The 25,258-nt window shown below is 36.8% G+C and overlaps 1 protein-coding gene across 2 annotated transcripts in view; it reads left to right on the plus strand.

Annotated features, from left to right (window-relative positions):
* usta (uronyl 2-sulfotransferase a) overlaps nucleotides 1-25,258 on the plus strand; it is a 76,546-nt gene that overhangs the window by 41,071 nt on the left and 10,217 nt on the right. For both annotated transcript variants that reach the window (XM_016293721.1, XM_016293730.1), the window contains 4 exons: nucleotides 10,025-10,068; nucleotides 16,159-16,314; nucleotides 19,413-19,492; nucleotides 19,626-19,779. In XM_016293721.1, the coding sequence (XP_016149207.1) occupies nucleotides 10,025-10,068; nucleotides 16,159-16,314; nucleotides 19,413-19,492; nucleotides 19,626-19,779 (434 nt within the window). The remainder of the gene's footprint in view (nucleotides 1-10,024; nucleotides 10,069-16,158; nucleotides 16,315-19,412; nucleotides 19,493-19,625; nucleotides 19,780-25,258) is intronic.

Consider the following 25,258-nt stretch of genomic DNA (forward strand, 5'->3'; position numbering starts at 1 on the left):
TTTTTAATGAATGGATTTTATAATACAAATAGCAATGTGTAACATTTTAACCATATTTATTTCAACACTTTTATTTGTTCCCCACAAAATATTGTTTTTTCACTAAATGTTTGGATTTCTAAAATGATTGTGCACTGATTTTTCTAGAATAAATTTTGCTGCCGAATTATCCCCTAACCTAGTTTATGATACATTTTTGTCATAGATTATAAATATACATAGGCCTATATTTTTTCATATTTATTGTTTATTTTATTTTTCTTTATAATGAAGTAGTCTGTATCTAGTAGATTGTGAAAGAATGATTATCAGTTCCACACACAGAGATATATAAATTCTACATTTATTTAAATGGGGGAAAAAAACTTCACTGGTATCGGATCGGTATCGGCCAATACCGAACCCTAGGAATCGGAATCGGAGGCGAAAAAGGCGGATCGGAGCATCCCTAGTTTGATGAAGGCCCGCCTTCCGAAAAATGAAATGTGATGTGATTGATTAGCTGTCCCAGTGCGTTGTGATTGGCGAACAGCTTAGACGGTGTTTCAGTACTGCCCTGCCCCTTGCCAAAGCAGCAAGTTTCGTGTGCTCCGGTATAGTTAAGGATGGCGTCAATATTGCCATATCTATTTGAGCCGGATTCAGAGCCAGAGAATATTGAACAAGAGGATCGCGCAGAACCTTAGCACACACAAATATTTCAAGACATATTAGAGTGGTAAAGTTAGTTTTTTTTGGGGGGGGGGGGGGCTAAACATTGGCGGGAATTATTTTAATGATATTCTAATGGACCACTTTGTGACATCACAAAACCCGAAAAACAAACGCTGTAGTCCAAACGAGCCATTCGTTGTAGTTCTTGAAAAGGGATTTAAAAAAAACGAAATATCTCCCTTTGGAGTGGACTTTGAGATTTGTAAATTTGAAGATCTTTTTTATGCCCAAACATACACACTGACTAAAATTCAAAAAGTGAAAAAGCATAATAGGACCCCTTTAAAAATGTCAAAGAGATCAGAGACTTCGACTAAACCCTGTGTAACATCTTAGCATATCTATAAAAAGGTACAGAGGACAACCGTAATTCAAAATATGTGCAGCAATTCATATGTGCTAAATATATGTATCCCATGGCACACCTCACATCTTTTGAACCGAAACTGGCCATATTGCTAATGGATTGAATCATTTACAATCTCTCCACAGGCCATTACAGCCACAGGGTAGAACATTCCCCACATGATAATAAATCTATACTAGCAAAAGTGAAGACTCATTTGTCATGACATTGAGGCGGAGCTACTGTGTCCCTCTCTCCGTCTTCAAGATCTTGTCAGCTAGACTTGGAACGGCATCATGTGTTGAGTACCACGAAATTGAGATTGAAGCCATTGTTGCTGTCTTATGAAGCCCAGTACCATTACATTTTCCAAGCAATCAGAGGTTATTTTGCAAGTAAACCTTGTTACTTGATGTACTCTTCATGTTTTTGTCAGTACTCCAGTGAGATTTTTAATGTGCTGACGGCTCTGTTTGACATACACAGATGTATGGCCAATTCCATATAGGTCTGCCATGCTTCCAGAAACTCTGGGAAATTTTGAAGAGTAGACTAGAGATATGCACCTGAACACGAATTGGTGCATTTCTAAGGAGATGTTTACGGAAGACATGTCCTTGCATTGTAAGAAATAATTTAGCCTGCTGTTAGATGACTAGTTCACCATGTGACCAAGCGTCACTCCATGTGTGGCAGTGTATTGTAAGTTGTGACTACATTCGGCCATAGGGAGACATATTTAAAGACACGTTTAAAGACATAAATGCCACACCCTCCCTTTTACTGTCAGTAGACTTGCTGAAATGAAAATACCTCAGCGTTAAGAACCCAACTGGGTTTCTATTTGTGTCTTGTTGCTTAGGAAAGTAAAGACCCTCCAGCTCCTTCTGCCACTATGTGTTATGATTTTGTCCTGCCACTGATGTTCTCTTAACCTTGTGGTTTATGGATGTCACAAGCTTGTTTTGTGCCAGTGTATGGCTGTAGAATACACTGAAGACTGGAGCATCCCTAGTAAAAGTAGCTGTGAGTCTATGGGGATGGATCCGTTTCACAAAGTTCAGGAAACTTACAACTGTTAGCACTTAGTATACTCCACAGCTTACTTAAATCCCATAGTCCTTTCCTTCAGGTTTTACTTAGTAAGCCACATGCACGTGCGTAAGTGCATTAGCATGTGTGTCCACCATTTGTGTTTATGTCATTGAGGCTCCTGTCAGAGTGTATTAGGGTTTCATACACTCTGGTTTTTGGTAGTAACCTTGAGTTGCACCTGTGCTTATAAAAAACTCTCTTACTGATTAAATTATTTTGTTTATTTTTTGTTTTCTGCCTATATGTTAGATGTAGATATATGTGCATTAGAGGTCAAAGATCACATTCAAGTGGACCATTTTTAACAGGCTCTTCCTGGTTTATCCCAGGTGCTCAGATACACTTGACCGACCCCAGAAAAGAGTTCTGTGTGGGCGCCAATGAAGAGAAAAACATATGACTGTGTTTGGATTCAATGACTTGCTAAAAATATTGCTATTTTGCAAAGTCATAAAAAACAACAAACGTCTGCTTTAGAGGAAACTTGCAGAAAAACTCTGAATGGGATCTCCCTTCGGATAGTTTATTTAGCATATTTCCTGTCATTAAGAGCAGACGAAAGAGTTTCAAGCTACAATTCAATGCTGTATTCACAGTTTCTCTTTTGAATGGCACCGATTTAAAACTTCAGTTGATTTTGTTTGCCAGGGAATGTATGAATTGATAATCTGTCATTTAAGATTTTAGCTACTTGCAAATACAATATGTCCAGAATTGGTTGTCATGCATAATAGCACAAAAGATACTCAAGTAAGCTGAAAATGTCACTTGGGTTGAGTTTTTGATATTCCTAGATTACACTTAAGCAAATCCCAAAGTCCCTGATTAGTGGTCTATTTGTAAATGGTGGTTTCATGTGACTTCTTTTGTAGGAAAGTATGGGAAAGAGCACAGGTCAGTATATGTGGCCACAGCGCTGCACACGTCCTGTAAGGCAAGGCTAGGGCCAGAGCAGGTGAGCAGAGGTATGTACAATATAGCCAATTCAAGGAAATAATGCAACTGAAGACCAGATGCTTGAATTGTTTCTGACCTCTACCTACTTTCTGTTTCCCTCACTGGATGAATTTTTCAGGAACCATCTGAGAAATATAACCTTACGCTGAGCAGCAAATTTCTTTCTGGTTGTACTTATTGCTTTTGTTAATATGTTTGGGTTTTGTGTTTTCCATAAAAGCAAACAGAGTAATTTAACATCATGAGCTTGAATCAGATCTTATTCTTTATTATACAGCATTCCCTTTTGAACTAGTTCTGAATCTGATTAGCGGTGGTTTAGATCTAGAAAATATTTGTAACTTTGTTTTACCTCCTCTTAAATGAGATACGGTTATTTGACATTTATCATGACCATGGGTTACACAAAAGACACACGCATATTATAAATGATCCAAATCATGTTTATTTTGATTGCAACAGTCATTATCTTTAAATTTAGGAGTTTCCACTTAGACAAAATATATCAATTTATATATAACTAAACTTACATGATTTTTTTTATATTAACATTATATATATAATATATATTACAATTTAAATATTTTTTTATTATTATTGTATTTTAAAATGTAACTTATTCCTGTGATGGCAAAGCTGATTTTTCAGCAGCCATTTCTCCAGCCTTCAGTGTCACATGATCCTTCAGAAATCATTCTTGGTGCTTAAGAAAAAAACTCTTATTATCAAAGTTAAAAACAGTTGTGCTGCTTATTAAAAGTGATAGTATAAAGTGACAGCAAAGACTTTTACATTTCTCTTAACTTTACATAAAAAAAAAAATCCTGAAAAAAAATGTACTAAGGTTTTCCACAAAAATTCTGCACAACTGCACAAACGCCTAATCAGCGTGAGTCAAGTGCAATGAACTGTAAAGATCTCCTGGTCAGTATGTGGAGAGCACTATGTAGAGATGTTATGTGTGGCATAAATATGGTGTACTTTTGAATTAAAGCCTCACAAATGAATCATAAGAGCTTGAATCAGTCATGCCCATGCTAACATTAGACATAAGCCACCTTATAAATCCTGACACAGCTTTCTAGTCTCCTTAGACCAAAGACTATAGAATACCTAAGACTTGTCACTCCTATAGTTTTGAATGGGGAAAAATGCAACAATCAATATGGCCGCTCTGTGAAGCACCGCCTTCTGAGCAAAGGAGCCAATCGCTAATTGCAACTGCAGCTGCCGTTAGAAGTCCCGGATGCTATAGAAACAGTCAACGCTCTGAGACATGCGCTTATGACTGCGCATGCGCACTGGCTGATCTAGCCTGAAAAATAAGCTTTTTATACTGCTATTTGAGCAAAAGAAACAGCATTTATGACACAGTTGTTGTCAGATTTCATTGGTGATTTCAAATATGAAATTTAATCGTAAGCTTAGTGACAGTTTTGGAGAATTTGATGTTTCCCCAATTCAAAGAGATAGGAGCTGCACTTGCATGCCCGAGAGGCGTTTCAAAGATGGCCGCCGAGTGACATGACTTGCCTTAAAGGGACTTTGCTTAGACCTCACTCAGCGATGGTTCCTAAAACAACAAAACATAGCAATTATTTGTAAAAAAGGAAAGCAGATGTCCATCAGGTCTACCACATTTGGCAGGTAGTAACAGGGTCAGACCTATAGAATAACAGTCCTGGGTGGAGACTCTTAAACCCCCCACTGTCATTAGATTGATGGGCTTAATGTCAGGCCACTCCTACATTCTAAATCAAGGGGTTGAGTGAAGTCTGACCACATACGGCTAGAAGCACTCGTGTTGCCACACAGAATAAGAAACATGCACTCTTCTTTATGACATGGGGGGAGTGGAATATGATGGTGTCTAAAATAATAAAAAAATAAGTCTGATGTTATTTAAACAGGGTGTGTTTAACTAAACTGATGTCATTATTTCAGGACCCTCTAACCCTCAGCCATATGTTCTCGTCTCTCGTTGCTGACACACCAGCAGGAGTGTGAGAGTGCATAAGTGTGCTGTCAGCCTGTCTGTCACACACCCACTAAAGCACTTACTTCATTGAGTACAGTGCAGGTGTAAGACAATGAGATCAACTGAGACTTTTGTAAGGTCGTAGTTCAAGCGTATTCTGGCAAGTGAACTCCTCATCCGGAGCTAATTTAGCTATATACATTTGCATTCTTGGTTATATTATTTAGCTATATACATTTGCATTCTTTAGCTATATATAAATATATATACATATTTTTTCAAGCACACATTTGTATAAATCAGCTTTATCAAAGGTTTGATGAGTTCAAGAGCAATTTAACTTTTTATTGAACAATTAGTATAACATTGGTTATTGAAATGAAAGTAGTTTAAATTCCATTTGATTGTGAGCAAATAGTATAGAAGATTCTGAATATAATGGCATCTGACTTAAAGATGCCACATTAAAAAATAAATTCTAAATACAACAATAAAAAAAGTAAAAAGAAATAATAATATTACAGTGTTTTTGCTGTCACTTATAGACTGCAGGTCTGTTTGGTATTATCTTTTTGCATTTATAGTTTTTTTTTAATACAGGTATATTGTGAGAGAGGCTGTGTAGGTATTACTTTGTGAATTATGAAGTACAACTTTGTGAGTGAAAAAAAATATATATTACACATATTTTATGGAAGTTAATACATTTATTTAATTGAGGGCCATCAGTCGACAACAGGTTCACACTGACATTGTTTGCTTTGGATGGTTGGCTTGCTTGTTCCCTAAAATCAGATCAAATCATCCTTTGAGTTCACAAGAATGGTGAGCCAGACCCAGATGTTTCTTGCTTTAATCTTCATGTTCAGAATGTCCTTCAGTCCTCAAACGTCTCGAGAATGTTCTACCTGCGGTGACAGACTATTACAGGATGTGATCTGAACACGAGACTAAATGAAAATAGCCTGTGGCTTTTGTGTTTCACAGTACCTCACAACCGAGACATCGACCCTGTGCGGCTTCTTGCTTCGTCTGTGGAGTATTTCTGGCTCTCCTCATCTCTAAACCATACTTTACAGAGTCACCAATTTCGTAACTCAAATTAAACATTATATGCTGAAAGCATACGTTTATGGAATTCCGATACAAACAGCAGCATGCCTAAGCCAAGCCAGATGCGTAGAGAAAATTCCATTTTAGAGAATGTTTTGCTTTGTGAAAGCCAAAAAAAGGCTACTTTTACGTGAACGATTGATTTTATTTTTGAATGTTCTTGCTGGTGACTTTAGTGTTTGTGAGTATTCCAAGTTAGTGGCTTTTTCCATCAATGGCATTTTTGACTTTTTGTGTCTTAATTATAGGTTATTAATGATCCTCTCATAACCAAAGCAAACTTTGAATCGGCTTCAACACAACCCATGAACAAAGTTGACAGAAATGCACCACTGTTTGATTTCTTTCCAGCCTTCGCCCACTCTCTGTTTCATGCAACTGGCCTACTCTAATCATTGCAGAAGTCCTCTGTTTACGGTTTGCATTTCTTCTGCTTTGGTCTCCAATTATTTCCAAGCCTGGCGACCTAAATGAGTCTCCTGGAGTCTGGGAATCTGACCCCAGAGGACTGCAGCCCGGGCGGGTAGTTAGTGGAGGTGCTAATTGGCTTTGAGGGGTTCTGAAGGTCCAATATCAGATGAAGTGAGATGCATCGGGGGGGGGGGTAAGCACGGCACGGCACTGGGGCGTTCAGTGGATAATTGAGCAAGCCCCTCCACAAATTGCGTAATCCTGATAGTAGCGACAAGTACATTTTAGGACAAGGTCATTTTAATTTTTTATTACTATCAACCAATACTTCACTTAATCCAGAAAATAGTACAAGATTGTAAACTCACCACATTTTTTTCTTTTTATTTTGGTTTCAAATGTTTTATTTCAAACCATTTGGAATGCACTTGCCATGATAACTCCTTAAAAATGCATAAAAATTTGCATATTCAGCAGATCTACACCTGAGGGATACGTCAGATTCTTAGTTCAAACACACCTTTGTAAAAAGGTGTAACTGATACTTAATATATCAATTAATAAGACTAAGTTTGATACTTGCAAGTCTCGTCTGTCTGAAAATAGATTCCTGATGCAATCTTAAGGCCCAAGATCTTGCTGAAGTTGGTTGATGAGTTTGAGTGGTCCAGACGCTACAGTGGATAAGTGGACTGAATCAACTTCTTCGTATCTTGTGTGTCATTCAGCAGCATATGAGTCCACATGAGTGTAGTGTACACATAGTGTGCATGTTTAAGAAGACATATGGCCAAGATTTCAGTGCTGACAGCAGCCGCTAAAACAGGAACATGAGGTTGTATGAATTACAGAGAAACCGAGATATGTGATATAAGATCTATTTAGATCCCCTTGACCTTGATTTGGGGTCAAGGTTTTGGGATCAAACAATAAAGACATTTTGTAATGTTACAAAATTGCTATTTCAAAGAACTGTTTTTTTTCTCTTTCTAATCATCAAAGAATCCTGAAAAAATTTATCATGGTTTTCACAAAAATATTGAGCAGCACAACTGTGTTTAACATTTATAATTATACAAAGAACTGTTACTTGAGCACCAAGTTAACACATTAGAATTATTTCTGAAATATCAGGATGTGACACTAAAGACTGGAGTAATAGCTGCTGAAAATTCAGCTTTGCCATCACAGGAATAAATTATATTTTAAAATATATTAAAATAGACAACAGTTATTTAAAATTGTTATATCACGTTTACTGTTCTTGATCAAAGCAATGCAGCCTTGCTGAGCATAAGATTTCTTTCAAAAACATTTTTTTTTTTAAATCTTACCAACCCCAAACTTTTGAATGGTAGTTTATATAATTTAGTAAATGTAAGAATTATGCCTCAGGAGAGTATTTTTGCTTATACTTGCATATAGCAAAGATGTTACATTGCTGACGCCATCACTCTGGAACAGTACATTCTCTCTGTTGAACAGTAGTTTGTGCTCTGCATGTCACCTTCTATTCGGTTGTGATTTATCTGTGCCGAAACTATTTATGACTTCTTGCTCGGAGGATGAGAACGCATTGATCTTTGTCTATGAATATCTCATTCTTTTACTCAGCCCCATACTGAGAAAGTTGAAGATAGGCTGAGAAGTATAGCAGCTCTGTGTTGCTGGAGTTATTTATTCAGCAGACAGACACCGGCAGTCACAACAGATAGCATTAAAGGAACAGTGCACCTTAATGTGCAAATGAAAATACTGTCATAATTTACTCACCCTCATGTCACTCAAGCCTGTATGACTGTCTTTCTTGCATGAAACACAAATGGAAATGTTTAGCTTTTTGAGCTGTTCTATTCAATACAGTGAAAGTGAAAAAAAAACACCATAAAAGCATAATAAAAATGGTCAATTTGACTTGAGCACATATTTTTTAAGTCTTCGAAAGCCATATGATAGTTTGTTTGAGGAAAAGACTGAAATGTAGTTTATGATTCACTAAAAATCTAGCTTGACAGCTGTGGTCACTATTCACTTTCATTGCATGTAATAGAGCAACTTTCACATTTTGCAATAAATATTTGATTTTGTGTTCCAAAGAGGAAAGTAAGTTGTATGGGTTTTAAAAGACATGAGGGTAATTAATCAATGAATTATCATGTTTTGGATGAACTGTCCCTTTAAATAGATATAGTTCACCCCCCAAAAAAAAAATCGGTCATAATTAATGGCCCAAGTCTTGCGCGTAGCCTTCAAAGTATTGTCCATTAGAGGTGTACACGAATGCAGGTGGTCGACACATGTGCTCTAGAAAGCTTCATCTTTGTCCAGCGTCTGCTCTATTTGTCTCCAGAAGTTATGACCGATAAAAATGTTTTTGTACTCTTTTAAATTAAAGTTGCTGCTATCTCATATCCCTCTCACACAAGCGCTCGTCAGTGTGGCTGTCTGTTGTTGTTGCGTTCTCCGCTATTTTGTTATTGTTGTTGTTCCCTCTCTTTTTAATTTTGTTTTCTACAGTGAAACAATGGCCCGGGCCAGTATTGCTACAACTGATTAGTGCAAAACCAAGTCAATGCACATGTATGAACTGCGCACACAAAGTACATGCGGTTACAAAAATCGAATGGTGCGCGACGCGTACAGTATGCGCATACTGTTCTGGTGATGAAATTTGCATCACACGCACTATACAAGGACTCTCCCGTATATGTAAAAACCAAAGTATACTTTAGGCTTTACTCAACCTCAAGTTGTTCCAAACCTGATGAATGTCTTCTTCTGAACATAAAGGAAGATGTGTTGAGGAATGTGGGTAACCAAACAGTTTCTGGTCCCCATTGACTTTTTTTTTCTTCTTCTCCATACTATAAAAAGTCAGTGGGGTTCAACAACTGTGGTTACCCCCATTCCTCAAAATATCTTATTTTATGTTCAACAGAAGAAAGAAGCCCATACAGGTTTGGAACAACTTGAGGGTGAGTAAATGATGGTGGAATTTTAATTTCTGGGTGAACTATCCCTTTAACACAGGAAGAACAGCACTGTTTCCAGCATGCCATCTGGAGTGGAGGTTAAAAAGAAGACCCTTGTTTTAGATAAAAGAGTGTCTCCTCTTTTTCAGCCACTACTGTACCACAGAAGGCGTTGCGTTATGAGATTTTCTCTCTCTCAAAAACACCCACAGAAACACACTTCTTCCGTTTCCTCGTAGTGGATGTCATCTGGCTCCCATGCAGATTTTCAGTGCTGATACTTCTCAGATGCTGAATCTGTTCTATTTCAAAATGCAGTTTTTCACTGAATGCGCCAAAACATTTTGTTTTGTCTGCATTGCTCTCTAAGCTTATGATTTACTAAATAACAGATGTTTGATGTAAGCAGCTCACTCTAACACTCAATTTTCTTTACAGGAGAATCAACTTTTGTTGATGACCACGGGCCTCCTACACCAAGAGTAAGTTCTTTTTTGCATTATCAAACTACTTTTCTCTCTCATTTTCCTCCAGTTCAAAATGTACTGCACACAACATCCTTGTCTGCAATTGTCCTGTTATTTTGACCTTCTAACACTAAAGGAAATCATTTCAAGACTTAGTATTTATTGTAGATTCATTTCCTCAGATTTGACAATAAATGGAAGGTCACACACACACACACACACACACACACACACAGTCACACATTCACATTTAAAGTCCCCCTGTAGTCAAATATTTTATCTCTTAAAACTTATCTTTGATCATCAAAATGACATATTTAAATGTTTTTCTTGTGAAAATAATTTTCTCATGCAATAGCTTGAATGTAACTCTACACCCTTGCCTCATTTACTATATGCGGATCTATGAATATGCAAATTAGTCCCGCCTCCACTCAGTCACACCAGCCAGCGCCTCCTGATCCACTGAACTGTAGTAACCGCAAAACAATGGCATACACGGATAATGACTGATAAAACTATGTTTTTACTAGTGGACAACTACGGTGAATACTGTAACATTCGTTAAAGTTACTTACTTGACGATGCTGTGTCCTAAAATGCCTTGAAGACTCGAATGCAGCCTTTTGTGATTGTTAATTCGCGCCCGCGTACGCATACGCATGTGAAGTGCAGACGCAGCTGCGGGAGAGGTGCGTCTGACTCCGGGCTACTTCTACACTGTTACCACGGGTTATAATGCAAGTTAGCGGTTCTAAATTCACATTAAGCCACAGCTTCATGGGTTTTTTGCTCTGATTTATTTTTGGTTTTGTGCTGGTATTGGTATATTTTGCATGCTAGTGATAGGAATTGATCCCTTGACGTGATTGGTTATTGGTTTGTGACGTAGAAAACCAAGGGCTGTTTCAAACCATATTTCTGGGTCAGCCTTTGGGAAACTACAGTTTTAAGGAGAAAATACACAGCAATGGTATTGATTAATAGATGGCACATGGTTTGTCTAAAAGCATATTAAAAACACCACATAGACAAATAAACAACGTAAAAAAACGTTATTTTCACTACAGGGGGACTTTAACAATCCCATGAAATGTTTTGATGAATATTATTTGATTTTATTTTGTCAACATTTGGAGTACGCTAGCATATATCAGACACGATCTAAAAGCCTCAAAATATTATTATAATTTTTTTTTAATGTTTAAAATTGTCTGGGAAAACAAAGGTTTGACTCACCACACACTAATGACAGCTCATCTTATCAGCATTTCCTACAGAGGGACGACAGCTCTGTTTGCTGATGTACAGATTAGAGAGAGAGGGAGAGAGAGAACATGAAATAGAATGAGTGGAAAGAACAAACTTTATTTAAGATGAGTGTCAGTACACACACTCTGCAAAAGAGGTTAAACCCAGTGAAAGTTTCAGCTGGGTTTACTCAGAGGATGAACGATGGAATGGTTTCATAATAGTAGGGTTGAAGCCATCACTGTGGTTTGTCGATGGATTTTTTATAGAGACTTGTTGAAAAACTAGTCATTTATATGTGTTCATAGACACAGTTGTTTTAAGTTGAGTCTTAAAGCACTTGTTACATGTGCAAAACCAAATTCACTTGGTTTAAATTCCCTGTAGATTTGAAAATATTTATAACTGTGATTGTAATCAGTGTTATAATCAGTGTTTAAAATAATTCCAGAATAACTCTAATTTCTCTGCACTGCAGTAAATTGTGTTTTAGAGGGTGTTTGTCAATGTCAAAGGGAAAGTTTTGTAGTGCATGTTATATTTTATTGGATCTTCTCTCTAAACCAGTGTTTCCCAACCTTTTTTTAGTCGCGGCACCCTTTGGAAATTTTAACAAACTTGTGGCACCCTACAAAATTAATTTTGTCACAATATTTGAATTTCTCACTTCGATGTGATAATTTGAAAAGTATAGATATTCGGTACAACAGGGAAGAACTGCAGAATATAATGTCATACAGATATTTTTAATAATATTAAACATTTTTGTCCATCAATGGTGGCAATCAGTAGGCTAATTTCTAATGAAGAGACCAATTTATATGACAGATTTTAATGTAGGCTTTTATACATATGTAAACATTATTTAATTACCATTATAACTAGCTATCTCACAAATCTTTGCTCACTGTGTTTTCTTAATTTTACAGTGGGATAATTTTGGTGCAGTAGCACGAGATAGCTTGATTTCAAACTTTGAATTGAATAAAAAATTACAAGTAAGCGGTCAGTAATAAAATAAGAACAAATAAAGAAATTAATAATGATAGCACAAATAAAAAATAACGACAGGCCTTCGAATTAAATAAATTGCTTTATAGTTTTTCAGGTAGGTCTAACAGTAGGGTTAAGATATTAAATTTTTTTTTTTTTTACCAATTATCCAAATAATGTTTAGTCCTAGAAAGCTATTATTATCAGAACACGCGGGCATAACATAGCGGTTAGCGGATCAATGAATGAGATTGGGAAACACTGCTCTAAACAATCCACAGTTGAAGTAACAGCAGATTTGTATGTATGTGTGTGTAAAAAGTAAAGTGAATATCCACACTGGTGCGTTGACTGACAGCCCACACATACACACATTAGATTCATCGGCACTGACGAGCCGTGCTGATGCACAACCCACGTAAAGAAGATAATTCTGCAAATAACTGCAATTGCAGGTTTCCATCAGAGATGGCGATAAAGAGTCAAAACTTACGTAATGCAGCTTTAACATTGAATAATTCATTTTCAAAACCTTTCATCACAAATTAATTATCCGAAATCAAACTATCCCGCAAAAGACATCTGCAAGATATGCAGATATTTAAGACATTTTCAAGAAAAAGTGGATGAAAAAAGACAAAAAGAGTTTCTTCACTGGTCTCTTTTAAGACTGAAGCTGATCTTTGACTCTGAGGCTGAGCTACAAAGACAGACAAAGATGAGACCGTGTGCATCAGCAGCTGTCCAGAGATAGAGAGACTCAAACAGACCCATATTTAATTATACTGTTTAAGCTTGATGTGATTTAATAAGAGATAAACTATGTTCGCTTTAGCCTTATTTGCTTGGGGAACAGATCTGTACTCAGTGTTAGGAAATGTTTTGTTCACTATAAAAAGATGTACCTGTCCATGTAAATCTTTACTATTTTCCTAGGTAATAATGTTTAGTGTGGATCTGTAAAGTCTTTGGTAGCTAAAATCCCCCGCAGTTACTAAAAGACCCCAAGCCAGCAATGATAACAACCAGTATTAACATCTCACAGCTGTGGAAAAACAAGCTCAGAGTCTGTTAGCACACAAACTCTGAGCAGACGTTTACAGATTTATCAAGAGCTCCACATACTTATCATAGGGTTCACAGACATAATACAAAAATGCAACAGCAAAGTATGTCAGTTCCATTTTTTTCACTGTACAAGTTGCCATTACCAGCATCTCTGTAACTAAAGTATGATAAAGTATGGTGCTAGCAACATCAAGACCACAGCTTCGATTTGTGTGCCTGTACAGATTATGTGCTGTTAAATAGAAAATTGAATGCATTGAATTGTTTGGGGTAAAAGCTTCTACTAAATCCATAAATCTACACAACCATTCAAAAGTTTGAGGTAATTTAAAAGGTTTTTGAAATGATCTCTTAAAAGAGCCCAGCTCACCACTGCTGCATTTGTTTTATAATAAATACGGTAAAAACAGAACTATATGAAATATTATTAAAATTTAAAATAACTGTTTGCTTTTTCAATATATTTTAAATGTAGTTTATTCCTGTAATGGCAAAGCTGAATGTTCAGCAGCCATTACACCGGTCTTTAGTTTCACATGATCTTTAGAAATCATTCTAATATGCTGATTTGGTGTTCAAGATACATTTTTCATTTTAAAACAGCACAACAGTTTGAAATGTTTGTGGAAACCATGATACTTTCTTTTTTTATTTTGCTGAATAGAAACTTGAGAAGAACAGCATTTATTCGATTTTTTTAAACGATGTAAAATTCTTTACTCTCACTTTTGATCAGTTCAGTGGATCCTTGCTGAATAAAAATATTCAAAAAATAAATAAATAAAATCTTACTGATCCCCAAATTCTGAAAGGTGTAAATGTAATGCATCTATAAACGGCTTCTAAAACAAAACAATCTAAAAATCGGAGGATGCATTTTTTTAGCATTAGAAGAAAAGGAAGGCATATACAGATGGACATTTCCTCAGAGTAAAAATGAGCTAAGAGACGAAATCCAGAAGTGTGATTATCTTCATATTACTCAAGGGGAAAAAGAAGAGTGAGAAAGGAATAAATGTCCAGAGATGGAAGGAAATGGCGACTGAGTGAAGGAAAATGGGATGTGGGAGAATTAGCAAGGCAGCTGGACTTACACAAGGCCTCTTGTGTGTGTGTGTGTGTGTGTGTGTGTGTGTGTTGCGTGCACGTGAGGTGAAAAGAGAGCATTCTCTGTGAACTTGAACCGTATGTGTTGTTTCTGTTCCACATTAGGGCGCATGAGACTGAGAGTGAACAAATAATGAAAGGCATGAGGGGGTCTTGTTTAGGTAGTGTTTACAGACCTAAATAAAAGTAAGAGTGACTATTGTAGTCAAGTTAAAAACACTTTCAAACATAAACACAATTCTCTCACTGCTTTTGACGCAAATGTTTTCTCTCAGGAGAATTTCTCATACAAACACACACACACAGGGGACAGAGAAGCTATCCAAACCCCAATTTCATCTTGGATGCTGGCCTACAGTGAATTCATTCCTCCTGCCACACTGGATGTTCGTCCAGGAATTTACACATTTCCTCTGACTTGCTCTTGAAGAATCATTCTTAGAGTTGTGTGGAGTAGTAAATAATCTGGGTCTTGGCTGGAAACGGGAAGCTTTTAGTCCCACACCCGAGCTACAGTATCACCATTGTGTCATTGAGTGAGTCACTTAATCCCTGGTTATTCCAGGGGGATTGTTTCTGTGCTGTGTACTAAATGTTGCTCACTTACCAATGCAAGATAATGCAAATGCCAAATTAAAATGAAAGTTTTTGGGAGAAATAACCAACAGGCAAATATTGCACAATTATGTTTAAAATGAGAGAAGCAGAAATTGTGATCAAAATTAAAATCAAGCTTGTCTGTACTGAACCAACACTGAACTGACTTGAGCTAAATAATGACACTGTTGTCTTTTAGAGCTTTACAGTCTCCATAGTTGAGTTTTTTTATTGATTCTGCTATTTTCCTGTTCATCACTGTGAAGGTACTTTGACACAACCTGTGTTGTATAAAGTGCTATAGAAGAAAAGGTGACTTGACTCATATTAAATGACTTACGTAAAGGGATAGTTCACCCCAAAATGAAAATTCTGTCATCATCTACTCACCCTCAAGTTGTTCCAAATCTATATGAATGTTCTGTATGTTTCTGTTAATTATAAAAGAAGATATTTTGAAGAATGTGGGTAACCAAACAGTGGATATTGACTTCCATAGTATGGAAAAAAGTACTGTGGAAGTCACTGAGGACCAGCAACAGTTTGGCTACCCACATTCTTCAAAACATCATCTTTTGCGTTGAGTAGAGGAAAGACATTAATTTAGGTTTGAAACAAAAAGTAAATTGTCATTTTTGGTGAACTATCCCTTTAAATGTACTTATTAGTAAAGGCACAGGAAGTGTCTTAATATTCATAAGTCTTAAACATACTTGTTACAAATCTTCCTCAAGTTTGCAGTTGGTTGAAATCTGACTAATTTATTCAGAGTTGTAAAGCTTCTTTCTTTTCTTTTTTTTTTCTTTCTTTCTTTTAGACATGCACAATATCAGCACCATATTCCAGTATTGGACTTTGTGTGTTAGTTAGTTTGTTTATTCATTATATATTTATAAAAGCAGTTATTTTTAAATGTATCAGTATGAGCTATTACTGGATGTGTTATTGTGTCCACTAATCTCAATAACTTTTGCCATCACCCAGTATATTTTTATATTGTGTTCAGCAATAATTGACCACAATATAAAAATATTTATGTCAGTCAGATTGTTTTTTTCTAACTATGTATTTCAATGTCTGTTTGTCTAGGAGCTGCCATTTCCAAGTCAGATGATCTACAACAGGGTTGGCAAGTGTGGAAGTCGGACAGTCGTCCTGCTGCTGAGGATTCTGGCAGAAAAGCACCAGTTTAACCTGGTGTCCTCTGACATCCATAACAAAACCAGACTAACAAAGCATGAGCAGGTCAGTGGATGGGTGTGTGTGTGTGTGTGTATGAGGCAACTAATGCTTCTGAGAAATTGTATAGCAAGCAAAAAGTATAGCAAGATAAAAAGCATACTATGATAAAAACTTGCTGATGTGATTAAATAAAGGTGTTTGCCAAGGGAAGTGCTCTCTGAATGCCAGCGGCAATGAAACACATCCGAATGGCACTCATTGTGGAGAAAAACACACACTTTCCTCCCTTTGCGGAGAGGAAAAGAAAACATGCTGTCATCCTGTTTGGGTCGAGTCAAGCCGTCACACCTCTACACTGCTAAACTCAACTTATGAAAAGCTAAAATAAATAAGCTAATTAAATAACACTCATATACGTTTGTTCAGTGGGAGAATGAAATAAAAGTGACTATTATGGGAGCTTCTTGAATAAAATGATTTTGTGAGTGTTACATTATTCATAGGTTTTAGAGAGTAAACTGGTTAGATGTACAGTAAATACTCAAAGCTAATATTAAATGTGTGTATTTACATTGGTTAGCTCAAAACACATACAGGTTTTATTGCCATCAGAAAAACTAACTGTCCTAAATGCTGGAGTGTTTGTGTTCATTTTTAACTTCCATGTCATGCTTCCAGCTAAAATAGAGTACTCAATCCATCTTTTTTTAATAAATTGATTAAATTACTTAATAAACAAGTATTTAACATCTTGTTTTGATGGAATCGTTGATACACAAGTCAAGTTTTATTATCTAATAAACCACTGATCTTGCTTGGATAATTATCCCATTGCCTTTGTCCATAATTAGTTAGCATATCTTTCCTTTTGCACATTAAGTGCATTTTCCAGTCTTTGTTTTCTCTGGCTGACAACTGTGATTGTGACTGATTACCTATTTGTGGCCTTGGAGCTTCTGCACAGTCTCCTGAACAAATGCAAATTTCACTGCAGGATAAGGGTCATAAAACTCTCTTTTAGAGGAGAACGTTTATTTGTGTGTATAGAGGGAATGTTCAGTCTGTTTTTAACCGGCCTTTCAACGAGATGAGAACAAGTAAACCTCCTCTTCATCAATCAATCATAATGTTCAATTTACTTTGTGATTGTGTAGAACAAGGTTTTGTTATTAAAGGGATAATGAAAGTCTGTCAACTGTCAGTTAATATAATTTACTCACGTTATTGCAGTCTGTATGACTGGCTCTCTCTCCATGGAACTCAAATGGAGAAGTTCTGAAGATTCTGATGTTACAATAAATGGTGGACCATCATAAAAGTCAAGTCACCTTTATTTATATAGCGCTTTTAAACAATACAGATTGTGTCAAAGCAACTGAACAGCATTAATTAGGAAAATAGTGTGTCAATAATGCAAAATGACAATAGTAAACACTCATTTTTCAGTTAAAGACAGTTCATCATTGAATTCAGTGATGTCAACATCCAGCTCAGTTTAAATAGTATCTTTGCAATCATGTCAACGATATCGCTGGAAATGAAGTGTCCCCAACTAAGCAAGCCAGAGGCGACAGCAGCAAGGAACCAAAACTCCTTCGGTGACAGAATGGAGAATAAAACCTTGGGAGAAACCAGGCTCAGTCGGGGGGCCAGTTCTCCTCTGACCAGACAAACCAGCAGTACGGAAAAATCAATTTAAGACGTAATAAAACAGACGATGAACAATATTAACAGCAATTATTATATGATGCAATCAAACTTATAGCAAAATGTGGTAGTTCTGTATGTTTCAGGGTTGGCATCATCTGAGGTCCTCTGAGGGGTTGCATCATCTCTTCTCAGGTGTATAAAAGTGGTCCATACGACCCTTCCAGATATGTTAGTCTTTACTGTCAGTATTTGATTATTGTAATGCATCCTTGCAGAATGCGGGAATTAATTTATTCATTATAAATGTACTTTATTCTGATAAATATATTACATCTACATTTGCTCATATAATATATAGTATGTAAAAATAAATCTCTATTTCAGGCGTGTCTAAAATACATGCCTACAGTGATCTAAATTATGTTATAGTGAGCAAAATAAAGCATCATGTCATTCTAATAAGGTATTTTTAATTAATCTCAAGACACCAAACCACTGACCGCTTTACCCAACCTAAGGTGTTACTTATAATGTGGTCCTACCAACACCTATTTTATCATCACTTAGTACAGTGTATGGCCGTCTGTGTGTCCATATAACTGTTTACGGAACAGGAAATGATCTCATTAAGATGATGTCACTACCACAGGTTATTACAGACTTTGTGTGTTTTGGCTTTGATGCAGCGTTTGATAAAGAATTGAAGCTTGAGTAGAGCACTTCTTACAGTGTGGTTAGCTGTTTGATGGAGATGTGGGTCAAGAGAGGGAGGAACATAAAGAAGTTTAGGTTTTGGTATGAATGGTATTACGCCATCCCACTCTTCGTATGGTGATCCGTTATAAGGATTGTTAAGTCTTCTTATGCCTGTGTGTGTATGTTTTTAGAGACTGTAACATGCATTTAGGGACACATGGGCTCTATCAGAGCTGACTGGGGCCCCAGCTGGCCCTCATTAGGAAGCATTAATGTAATGAGAAGTCATCCTCATCAAATGGCCTAATAACTTTCCACTGAACCACGCACCATCCACACGAGGATTGTTTCCTTGGTGTGTCTGATTCTGATACTTGGAGAGATGAGGTCTGTTTGCAATGCTTTTGCATTTGTGGTTTCATTTTTTGAAATGGATGCATTGCTGTGTCTGAAGAATTATTGTTTTATAGCAACTGAAGAAAGTGTAGCACACGTGTGATGTGGTTGTGTTCTTATGTCATGCTGTACACAGACTGATGGAGTGTTTATGAGTGTTTTATTTGTTTGATAGGAATAATGTACTGTATAATTATATTTTTTGCAGCATACAGTATGCTTCTAGTGGTTACATTTTGTAAAAAATAATTGTATTTTTATTATTACCAAATATAACTTTTTGAATTGCTGCTCTGCAGTTGTAACTTGTTATACCCCATTGCTATTTTGTTTTGTCAGCATTGTTGGATAAAGAGATGGTCATGAATAGTTATGTAACATGCATTTCGATCTGTTTATTTGTGTGGGTTTCTTTCCAGGGGGATTTGATGAGAAACATTAGCACTATTCCGCAGCCTTTTTTGTACACCAGACATGTGCACTTTCTCAATTTCACAAGGTAAGCAAATCAGGAATGATTTATCTAAATGTATCTGATCAAGTACAAGATAAAAACGCAGCCAAACATTGTTTGCTGCTATTAAGTTAGTGAACAATTCAGTGCTCATCCTCTTTGTTTCTTTCTTTCTCAGATTTAGGCTAGAACAGCCTGTCTACATAAACATCATCAGGGATCCCATTAACCGTTTCCTCTCCAATTACTTTTTTCGTCGTTTTGGGGATTGGAGAGGGGAGCAGAATCACTTGGTCCGCACACCCCAGATGAAAGATGACGAGAGATATCTGGTCAGAGGCTATTTCTAAATCCCTCCCCTTTCTCCTAATCCCTGTTTGGATTTCCCTCTTTATTATTTTTGAACATTTTCTCTTGTGTTTCAGTCATGTCTGTGTCGGTTTCTATAAGGATGCAGCAGATCTCCATGTAGTGAGCCTTCAGTCAGCACAGGTCCATCTGAATGGTGATGTAAAGGACTGACTGTAGTTCAGTGTGCTGCAACAGAGCTACATAAGACTAGTCTATTCAAACAGATGGGAGCTATACTTACATGCATACAAGTTTACATAGCAAATAGCTGAGTGACCATCAAGTGACTTGACTTGGAGACTTTATTTCTTGAGAATGAATTTCGCCACCTTGGAATTATAAGGTTCTGGCTGTATTCTGAGTGGTTTTGAGATATTGAGCTTCAAAGTTTTTGCATTCCATGTAGCAAAAATTAAATGGGGGGGAACAAGTCTCTTTCATACTTGAAAATGACCCTAAATTTATTCTAAATATACAATATCAAAATCCTCTCAAATTTGTGAATGGGGATTTTTCGGAACAGGTCAAATGCAGATAGAACCTTCTAATTCTAAAAAAAAAATGTTCCGCTTGGAAATGTAAGGTTCTGTTTTGCAAAACATTAACCGAAGCAATAATTTTCAAGAAACACAAACAGTTTACTTATAATTTCTTTTAAAACATAAAATTAGTGTTGTAACAATGTGTCGAACATGTATGAGAAAGGTAAATTTAATGCTTTCTATGACATTTATTTCATATTTTAGGACGAAAAAGTTTTTTCTTGCTCAAGAAAAGGCAGTGCTAAATATTTTGTCCAGTGCAGATGTTAATTTTAGGTAGGAATATGGTGGATAATTAAACACATTGCAGGAACAGTTTAAGCAGCTACTGTAATACATCTGACCAGGACTTTATTCCACAGAAAGTGGGACAGGTAAAATGGCTTTCTCTCTAGAGATCACTATGGCCGAGATAACATGCTAACGTTTATTGTTGTAAATTGTAATTAAAACCCCATCAATTAAATTGTTGACAATTTGACCTTTAAGGCTTAATATTGTCTAATTTAAGACATTTTAAGACTTTAAACTGCAAGAAAACAGACAATGCTTCAGCAAAGTTGTTTCATAAAGTTTAACTCTTAAATGCATGAATGTTTCTCCAATCATTACATATTAGGTTCTTTAGGAACCCGGACCTTTATCGGATGGATCTCTGCTGCAATAGCATAAAACTCTCCTGATATTTTAATATTTGTTTTCTGTCTACGGTAATTATGAGTGAAAAATAACGTCATCATTGTGTATCAAACAGTGCCACTTTGAGGAATAAAGGTGAATTGCACATATTGAGTCATCAGACATTTAATTATTGTTGTGCAGGAAAAATATACTTGTACTATTCAGGTCGCTAATGACCCTATACATTTTTACAAAAAAATTATTAATCAGAAAACAGACATTCTTTTATCTTTTTTGTTATATTGTTTATAATGAATAGATTGAGGAATATTAAGACGGTTGATGTCTGACTTTAAGAAATGAATGAGGGGGAGGGTAGTCACTGACGTCCTGGGTTGTTAAAGATCTGAGGTATGCATTTAAGGGATAATAAACATTGAAAAATGTTTCACTAACTATATATAATTAAAAATATTTTACAGATAAAATATTTAATATTTCCTGCTGTCACAGAGCAGTTCGGCAACATGACAAAGAAAGTTGATCCTGATTGGTCCTCTTGTGTGCATTTGAAGTGCTGATTGGCTCACAGATAGAACGTTATAGAACCAAGTTAGAGTTTGACTTTGTAGATAGAACCTTTTTGTTTTCTAAATAAAAAGTCCTAAAATGTCTTAAAAAAACTTAAAAAAAACATCACATAATGTAAATAAGTTGTCACAGAATAAGAATATGACACAAATGTCAGATAGAACCTTTTAATTCCAAGGTGATGATTTGTTGCACAATGAGTGTTTGTGTGAGAGAGTGCAAGAGTCTGGCTGTATGTTTGGAAATTAGCTCAGACAATGTGAGCAGAATGAGCAGGAATTGATTAGTCATGCTTGCTTTTTATTCAGTATTCAAGTCAATTGCATTGCTAAACGCTCTGAAACTCAAGACAATCACATGAAAACTTGGCACTGCTGGAAGAATTACGTCAGTTGACTAAGGATTGTGACAGAATTATGGCTAATATCTGTTATTCATAAAACATAAATGGCCAGTTTCCCAGACACATACAGTGGGTACGGAAAGTATTCAGACCCCCTTAAAATTTTCACTCTTTGTTATATTGCAGCCATTTGCTAAAATCATTTAAGTTAATTTTTTTTCCTCATTAATGTACATACAGCACCCCATATTGACAGAAAAACACAGAATTGTTGACATTTTTGCAGATTTATTAAAAAAGAAAAACTGAAATATCACATGGTCCTAAGTATTCAGACCCTTTGCTCAGTATTTAGTAGAAGCACCCTTTTGAACTAATACAGCCATGAGTCTTTTTGGGAAAGAGGCAACAAGTTTTTCACACCTGGATTTGGGAATCCTCTGCCATTCCTCCTTGCAGAGCCTCTCCAGTTCTGTCAGGTTGATCTGGAACATTACCTGGGACTTTTTTCTTCAAGTTACTAGTTAATTCAGTCCAGGCCCTTTTCTCTGTTAACTCATCCTTTGGTCTGTTTAAGAATGAGAGATCTATGAATATTTTTAGTAGGGGTCAAGGTTTGGTTAGTTAGCATGGTTTAGTTAGCCCCTACTGGTTACTACACCATCTGGTTACCTGGTAAGCATCTAAACACACACACATGCACACACATATATATACAGTGGGTATAGAAAAGAATTACCACCTTTAAAATAATCACATTTTGTTGCTTTGCAGCCTGAAATGAAGACAGACACAATTTTTGTTTTATCTAGCTGTATTTACTCAGTGGAACGTATAACATCCAAGTTATAACACCATGTCAGAAAAAAATAAAAAAACAGAATCACTGAGTTGGAAAAAGGATTAGTAAATTGTTGAACCTCCTTTTGCTTTAATTACAGCCTTTAGTCTGTTGGGATATGTCTCTACTAACTTTGCACATCTAGACTTTGCAACATTTGCCCACTGTACTTTGCAGAACTGCTCAAGTTCAGTTAAATTTGATGGTGAGCGTTTGTGGACTGCAGTCTTCAAATCATTGCACAGATTTTCAGTGGGGTTTAAGTCTGGGCTCTGACTAGGCCACGCAAGGACATTCACCTTTTTCTCCTTCAACCACTGTGTGCTCAGTTTTGCTGTGTGCTTTGGGTCATTGTCATGTTGGAAGGTAAACCTTCTTCCCATTGACAACTTTCTGGCAGAGGGCAGCAGATTTTCCTCAAAAATTTGACTGTATTTTGCACCATCCATTTTTCCGTCTATCCTGACAAATGCTCCAGTCCCTGCTGCAAAGAAACACCCCCATAACAGGACATTACCACCTCCGTTCTTTACTGTAGGAATGGTTTTATTTGGATGGTGAGCTGTATTGGGTTTCCGCCAGACATATCGTTTGGTGTTGAGGCCAAATAATTCAATTGTAGTCTCATCTCATCTCATCTTCAAGGTGCGTTTTGGCAAAGTCGTGACTGTATGTGGCCTTTCTTGAGGAGTGGTTTTTTTCTTGCAACCCTCCCATACAAGCAAAATTTGTGGAGAATTTGTGATTTTGTTGTCACATGTACACAATGACCACTCTTTGTCATAAATTCCTGCAACTGCTTCAGAGTTGCTGTAGGCCTCTTGGTAGCCTCTCCGACCAGATCCGACCGGCTTTTTCATCCAGTTTGGAGCGACGTCCTGATCCAGGGAGGGTCTGTGTTGTACCAAATACCTTCCACTTCTATAATAATAGACTTCACTGTGTTTCTAGGCATTGATAAAGCCTTTGAAAAAAATTTTTTTTATATCCATCTTCTGACTTGTGCCTGTCCACAACTTTCTCCTGGAGATCTTGTGACAGAGCCTTTCCACCCATAGTTGATTGTTTGCTTCAGTTGCACTGGGATATGTCTCTACTAACTTTGCACATCTAGACTTTGCAACATTTGCCCACTGTACTTTGCAGAACTGCTCAAGTTCAGTTAAATTTGATGGTGAGCGTTTGTGGACTGCAGTCTTCAAATCATTGCACAGATTTTCAGTGGGGTTTAAGTCTGGGCTCTGACTAGGCCACGCAAGGACATTCACCTTTTTCTCCTTCAACCACTGTGTGCTCAGTTTTGCTGTGTGCTTTGGGTCATTGTCATGTTGGAAGGTAAACCTTCTTCCCATTGACAACTTTCTGGCAGAGGGCAGCAGATTTTCCTCAAAAATTTGACTGTATTTTGCACCATCCATTTTTCCGTCTATCCTGACAAATGCTCCAGTCCCTGCTGCAAAGAAACACCCCCATAACAGGACATTACCACCTCCGTTCTTTACTGTAGGAATGGTTTTATTTGGATGGTGAGCTGTATTGGGTTTCCGCCAGACATATCGTTTGGTGTTGAGGCCAAATAATTCAATTGTAGTCTCATCTCATCTCATCTTCAAGGTGCGTTTTGGCAAAGTCGTGACTGTATGTGGCCTTTCTTGAGGAGTGGTTTTTTTCTTGCAACCCTCCCATACAAGCAAAATTTGTGGAGAATTTGTGATTTTGTTGTCACATGTACACAATGACCACTCTTTGTCATAAATTCCTGCAACTGCTTCAGAGTTGCTGTAGATATATATATATACTTATTTATATGGAGATATTTGATTTAGATATTCATGTACAGTATATACTCTTTTAAACATTTTGGGTCAGTAAGATTTTTTTCAAAGAAATTAATATATTTAGTCTATTTGTGTATATACAAATAGTATATGCTATTTGTGCAGCAACAGTATGTCTTAAATACTCACGGCACCGTATCGCCGTATGCATTTGCAGTAGCAAGTTCCTGTACTTGCTTGCAGCAGCAGCAATATTCTACAACTACAGTGACATGACATGTGGCCAAGTATGGTGACCCATACTTGGAATTAGTGCTCTGCATTTAACCCATCCAAAGTGCACACACACTCCGACCAGATCCGACCGGCTTTTTCATCCAGTTTGGAGCGACGTCCTGATCCAGGGAGGGTCTGTGTTGTACCAAATACCTTCCACTTCTATAATAATAGACTTCACTGTGTTTCTAGGCATTGATAAAGCCTTTGAAAAAAATTTTTTTTATATCCATCTTCTGACTTGTGCCTGTCCACAACTTTCTCCTGGAGATCTTGTGACAGAGCCTTTCCACCCATAGTTGATTGTTTGCTTCAGTTGCACTACCAAGGACTGAAATGCTCCAGGAAAGCTCTTTTCATGCTGATCTAATGAAAATGACCACAGCTGATCACAGTTGAAAGTCAAATGGTTTTGTGTCCCATTGAGAAGGTGATTAGCTACACCTGATTGAGTTTACAAGTCATTTT

This window comes from Sinocyclocheilus grahami, unplaced genomic scaffold (genome assembly GCF_001515645.1).
Source record: "Sinocyclocheilus grahami isolate Dianchi unplaced genomic scaffold, SAMN03320097.WGS_v1.1 scaffold15.1, whole genome shotgun sequence".
NCBI classification, from domain to species: domain Eukaryota; kingdom Metazoa; phylum Chordata; class Actinopteri; order Cypriniformes; family Cyprinidae; genus Sinocyclocheilus; species Sinocyclocheilus grahami.